This window comes from Bacillus rossius, chromosome 6 (assembly GCF_032445375.1).
Source record: "Bacillus rossius redtenbacheri isolate Brsri chromosome 6, Brsri_v3, whole genome shotgun sequence".
NCBI lineage: Eukaryota > Metazoa > Arthropoda > Insecta > Phasmatodea > Bacillidae > Bacillus > Bacillus rossius.
In genome coordinates this window covers 22,163,615-22,169,741 of record NC_086334.1, presented here as the reverse complement: position 1 = coordinate 22,169,741, position 6,127 = coordinate 22,163,615, and the positions used below count along the sequence as shown (strand labels likewise).

The 6,127-nt window shown below is 32.1% G+C and overlaps 1 protein-coding gene across 1 annotated transcript; it reads left to right on the top strand.

Moving 5' to 3' along the window:
- Positions 1 to 472: 472 nt before the first annotated feature.
- On the top strand, positions 473 to 5,074 carry LOC134532840 (leptin receptor overlapping transcript-like 1). The gene is made up of 3 exons (XM_063369806.1): positions 473 to 576; positions 678 to 864; positions 1,953 to 5,074. The coding sequence occupies exons 1-3, from the start codon at positions 485 to 487 to the stop codon at positions 2,064 to 2,066; spliced, it is 393 nt and encodes a 130-aa protein (XP_063225876.1). The 5' UTR covers positions 473 to 484; the 3' UTR covers positions 2,067 to 5,074.
- Positions 5,075 to 6,127: the final 1,053 nt, after the last annotated feature.

The window sequence follows — 6,127 nt, the reverse complement described above, 5'->3', positions numbered from 1 at the left end:
CATTATTTAAAAATTTAAAACCCCTTATTCATAACTGGTTAACTATTGTTTTTGTCCTTGCATGTATGGTAACTCATTATCTCATTGAGTTGTTGTCTAACAACCAATCTGTTTTCATTACATTTTTGTTGTTCATTAATAATATAGATGGCAAGAAAATACCTGGGAAATAATTACAGTCAAAATCCTTGCTTTTAATAGGCTTTATTTGTGATTAGACAGGCCCCTTAAATACATTTTCTCGCAGTGCATACATTTGCCAACTATTCTGAAATGTATTGTGCAGTAAATGACTGAAACTAACAATTTGAAGCATTCTAATCATGTAACATACTTTATATATAGTAAAGAAAATGCCATTACTAAGATATTTTAAATTAAGTATTAAAAAATAGTAATAGAGGAGTTAGTCGAGGAAAGTTTAGAAGTGCCTATCTAATATATTTGTCATATACATATGTTTTTTATGCAGCTGTTATGTGTAATGGTTTGTTTTTTTAGGCTTGTTATGCTGGCCTTTGCTGGATCCATTGGAATGACTTTAGTGATCTTGGCATGTGCTTTACCGAAGTACAAGTAAGTAATATTTAGAAAATTGTTAAGCTATTGAATTAAAATTTACCTATTAAAGAAATATAATTGTTACATTGTGTGTGGTTGATGTTTTTCCATGGCAGGCTGTGGTGGCCATTCTTTGTGGTGCTATTCTACATTCTGTCTCCAATTCCGACGCTGGTGAAGCGTCGGTACAATGAAAACACTGGCAGTAGCAGCTCGGGGGCTTACGAAATTGCTATTTTTATTACGATGGGCTTCGTGGTGTCGTCGTTTGCCCTGCCCATTGTGTTGGCTAGGGCTCACGTGGTGAGTCTTGCAGCATACGTGTAACTGAAATATGGTCATGAATGTTGCAGCGAAGTGAACAGGCTTGTTAATACATTAAAAAAAGTATATATTGTCCTGTTATCAAATCAGTGTTAGTCGCCAATAATTATGCATTTTATAGAACAATTAAAGTAAATAGGTAATTTAAAAAAAAAATGTTTTCAATACCATTCAGAAACACTAGAAGTATGAAATAAAGTGGTAAGACCACTTGAAAAACTTTAAAAAAATATTTTGTAGGTATTTACAAGTGACTTCAAGCTTTTTTATTTTGTAGCTCCCTTCGGCCCCTTCTTCCACACACCCTTGCCATGCTCATGAGGCCGGGCCACTACACCAGCTGGTTCGGGACCACTGCCATGTTCAATTAGCAATTTTCCCGGATTATCTAACTCCAATATAGTTTTAACATGAATATCCAATATTCATTGTAATGGAATTTAAAACAAGTTGTAATAATTTGCTCAGTAAATAGAGGCAAGATTTTTTGATTTGATTTTTAGTACAATTTAGTTTCTAAAAGAGAGGATTTTGGTGTAATTCTTTTCATTTTCGTAAAAGTTGCTTTGTAATTCTTACTCCACCACAATAGGGGTAAAATTTATATGGTGCATTTGTACGGTAAAATAATTTTTAATAAATTGGTCTAAAACAGTTACTTTCAGAACAATATAAATAAATTAGTGAGCATTTATGGCTGGAATTTGTTTTAATAAGAGATGCACAATAAAACATATTAAATTATTCGGATCCATGCATTTTAGTATAATTGTTTTTCCCTGAAAAACAACTTTCCTTGAATTTCAAACATTAAAAGATTTCTTTCTTTATTTGAATTAAGTTTTGGTTAAATACTACTTAATTCCATGATATAACTTGCATTTTTGTGCTAAGTGATTTTTTCACATGCTAGCCGGTGTTATTTCGGTTTTATTGCAGTTCACCATATACTCTTGCCCCTATCTATAGAAAGCAAAAATACAAGAGTGTTGGTCTTCAAAAATATAACCTTGAAATTTAAGACGCCAGAAAAAAACTGGAAACACTGTGACATGTGTGTATTGTAGATACTATGGGAAGCATGCTGCCTCACCCTGGCTGGGAATGTAGTCGTGTACGCTACGCTGCTGGGCTTCTTCCTCACTTTCGACACAGACGACAATGACTACAGCATGTGGTGATTGCTGTAGGACCAGCCGCAGCAGAGTTGATAGACTGGGGGACTGGACAGCTTCGCGACTGCGAACCTGTTGAAGCTTTTTTGTGTGATGTATGAATCTCTGTCGAAAGAGTGCGAGACACTGCTTGGGCAACAACATTAACTCTGATGCTGTTTCTTGAAACATCGTTTAAGTGCAGTTTTCTTTGTGCTCTTTTTAATTTATACATGACACAATAACATTTTCCTGTGATTGATAGTTTATTTTGTTGAGTAAATGGTGTGAAATAATTTTTCTCAGTTAGTTAGAATTGTTGTCCTGTTGTACTAGGGTACTGTATTTGTATTAGCTTATTAATAAAGTATATGACTAAATGTTTAATGAAAAATTTATGAATGTATGTTTATATACATAGTGTTTTTTATGTATATTGTAGAAAATAAATTAATGTCTTTTTAGTAATGGGATAAAAGGTGGTGTTTTTAAAATTTGGAAAATTAAATTATGTTTAAGCTCATAAACCATTAGTTAAAAGATTTTTTTCCTTCAAAACTATTTATTTATGCCATGTACTTAACATTATATAGAATTGAAAGTGAGACCCAATCTGTATATATATTAATTTGCCACTTAATGTCACGGACATATTTTATAAACCACTGTGTTTAGCAGAATTTACTTTTTGAATATATATTTTCCTAAAATCTCCTAGGTTCCTTGAAAGTAAATTATGCTTGGGTACACTTCAGGTTCTTCGATTGGTTTATGTATTCAGTTAAACAAAAGAACTCGTTAACAATAATTACTTTTGCTTGATATCTTGAATAAATGTTATAATGGCAAATTTTTGTCAAATTAATTAGACTCTTCAATTTTAAATTTTGTATTGTGCCAATAACATTTTTATTACCATGTGATTTATTTCTGCATTATTTGCTTTGAATTACTAGAGAATTCTTTGATTGTCTCTTTTATATCTTTAAATCAGTTATTTTTATTGTTTTGCCATCAAAATTAACTTCAATATAGTTAATGTCATTAGAAGTTTAATTGCTGCATAATTTTTCTTAAATTTGACTGAATACAGTAAATAGTATTCATAATTATTGTCTACCAGCATCTTGTATGCAGTCATAGATTGTTAAAAGACATACGCACCTGGTACATGAGATTTGCTGAAGTGGTTTTCTGAAATACAGGTATTTTACAAGAATCTATTGAAAGTAGGTATGGCATTTATTTGTGGAATAAAAAGGTAGGCTTCTTAGTGATTTCGGAAAACAACTCTGCATAAGAAAAATAATAAAAAATAAATTTTTGTTCTGATAAATCTTAAAATTGTGGTTTTTAACATACAGTTGAATGTCTAACATTGAACTTTGCTTCGTACTCTCCACAATAAAAAGGTAGTGCTTTTTTTAGACCCAGAGTTACTTGCTACACAAAGGAAAGCTTGCGTACCAGTTGAATGTCTTGCATTTTAAAACATTGTCATTGACCAAATACCATTGTGGAATTCACACATTAACAAAAATACACAACATCGTTTTCGTTTATGTAGAATCAATATTTTGGTATTTGGGATGCATTATACAGTGTTTTTGGCATTTAAATTGAAAACAAAAAAAAAAAAACACTTTTTAACTTCACACAAATTAACTGAAAGTAAAATATGAGCTCAAACTTTATATGTGTATAACAACCTTAAAGTCTTACAGATATCGGCATTGGAATGTCTTCAAAATAAGTCTATTTGACAGTTTGCTAGCGAAAGGTGGCAAGTCTCATGGAATAAGTCTTTAAAATGAAGTTGTTTGAACAGGATTGAATTTCAAATAAACTGTATTAAATGTGCAAAGACAGTAATTTAAGGAAATGTTTTATGTGGTTAAATGTTGACTTCCTTTGTGGATGTAAATTAGCTGGCATTGCAAACTGGCCTTTTAAATGTTCGTGCTTTCTATACTCATGCTAAATATTCCAGTTTCTATTAAAAATTAGTGTAAATTGAGGAGTATACATTCCAGCTTTTAGGATTATGGTGGTACAGCACTGTTTTCAATTAGAATGTAATACAACATATAAGTACATCATGATCTTCTTGATTATCACAGATCTGGGCACATAATGTCTCACCAGTTTGAAAATTATAAAATTGAATAATTTTTTTTTTGAGGACACTGTACTTGTGAGCTCAAATTGCACATTACCTACGAGTTGTTTCTTGCTGCTTGTCAAAAACCATTTTACAGTTGTCATATTTAAAGCTTTAATAAATAAGTTAGCAATATTTATATTGTGATGGATTGATTAAACATTTCCTTTACACTCAGTAATTAAACCCAATCTTGATACTACCATTTTCTAATACTTCATACTGATAATTTTATTGATTGGAAAGGAAATTATTATATGGAAAATATAATAAAACACACAATATAAGGGTGGTATTCAATTTCAATTTTTTTTATATTCAAGTCAGTATAAAAATAGTTAAAATATCAAGCTTGCATCCGTATTTAAATTTATTTAATTAAGTAACTTTATTATTTCCTGATTGTCTTTTCATTGAAGATGTTTTAGTAGTGAAAATGTTAATATAATAGCAAGGTTGTCATAAATTCAAGGTTGTCATAAAATATAGGTTGTATGTTTTTGTTCAGGAAACTATAATTATTGTGTGAAAATATGTTACTGACCTGTTTGTTTTTGTAGAAAGTTTTTGACAAAAAAAACTCTACCTGCCAAGCATTTCATTTTTTTAGTAAATGTCTCATGTGTATCTAGTTTAAACTGGATCCTGGAATGGAAATATGTTTACAGTAGTTATTGTAAATAAATGTTTCATATCATAGTTTATGAATATGTGTGGCTTACTGTACCTATTTAAAAATATGATTTAATGCATTAATAATATATATTTTACAAATATATTTAAAGCGTGATTCTAAAGAGAAAAGTTACACTGTATAGTAAAATTAAATAAATTGAAATGAAACAACAAATATAACAAAAATATAGCAATTGTAAGAAATGTATTTATTTTTTTAATTCTGGAAATTCCCTACATACAAGCCATAATGTTGTAATGGAAACTAACTAAATACCTATGTTGTACTTTTTGTGATATATATATATATATATATATATAAAATATTTACATAACACATCTACCAGTTTGCCTGAGGTATCTTTAGAATATGTGAACACAATGAGGTTTGAGGTACTTGCTTTTTCACAGTGGTTTTGTTTTCTGTGTTAATGTGGTTCCTTTTTACTCTACATTCTGTGTACACACTAAGCCAGTCTTATTAACCTGTCAATGCTGAATGTTTGGCTGTTGTGGCATGATGCAGTAACAAAATATTATAGTATCACCTTTACATTTGTCACGGTATACACACAAGCCATTTTCTACGTGACGCTGGGATTCGTTGATGGGTGAGGTTCCTAGTCGAGAAGTGCTGAGGGTGGGTGTTGGGCTGGATATGGCACAACGTAAGTCCCTTACTCTGATAAGCCCGGTCTCGTCGAAACACTGTTCAAGAGTCGGGATTCCAGCGTCGTGATCACATTTGGTCGGGACATCGTCATAGTGGTTTCTGAGGTGTCTGGCCAGGTGGAAAGGGGGATGGGGTATCAGTTCCCACCTCTCTATCTTGGCTCCTCTACTTGGATCTGGTAGAATGTAAGGTCTGCCGAGGCACAGTTACCCAGGACCTAGCTGGGGGGGGGGGGGAGGTTATCAGGATGTATCACCCCCTATCTTGAATCCAGTGCAAGAGTTCACACTTCAGAGATTTTAATTTTTGTAATGTGTTTTGTTTGTCTGAACTCAAAATATAATTTTTTAGGTTGGTTCACAAGTTTAAAAAAAAAAAACAGTTGGTCTTAAAAACTATTAAGTATTAGTATAGACTTTCAGCAGACAATACCAATACTTTCAGCAGACAATACCAAATAAAATATCCCTCTGGGGAAATTTTTGGCTACACCCATATCATGACCCCAGCCGTGGCTATGGTATAGAGAAGGCCAGCAGTGCATCTCTGTGCTGTGCTGGGCGAGCAAGTTCCTGGTTG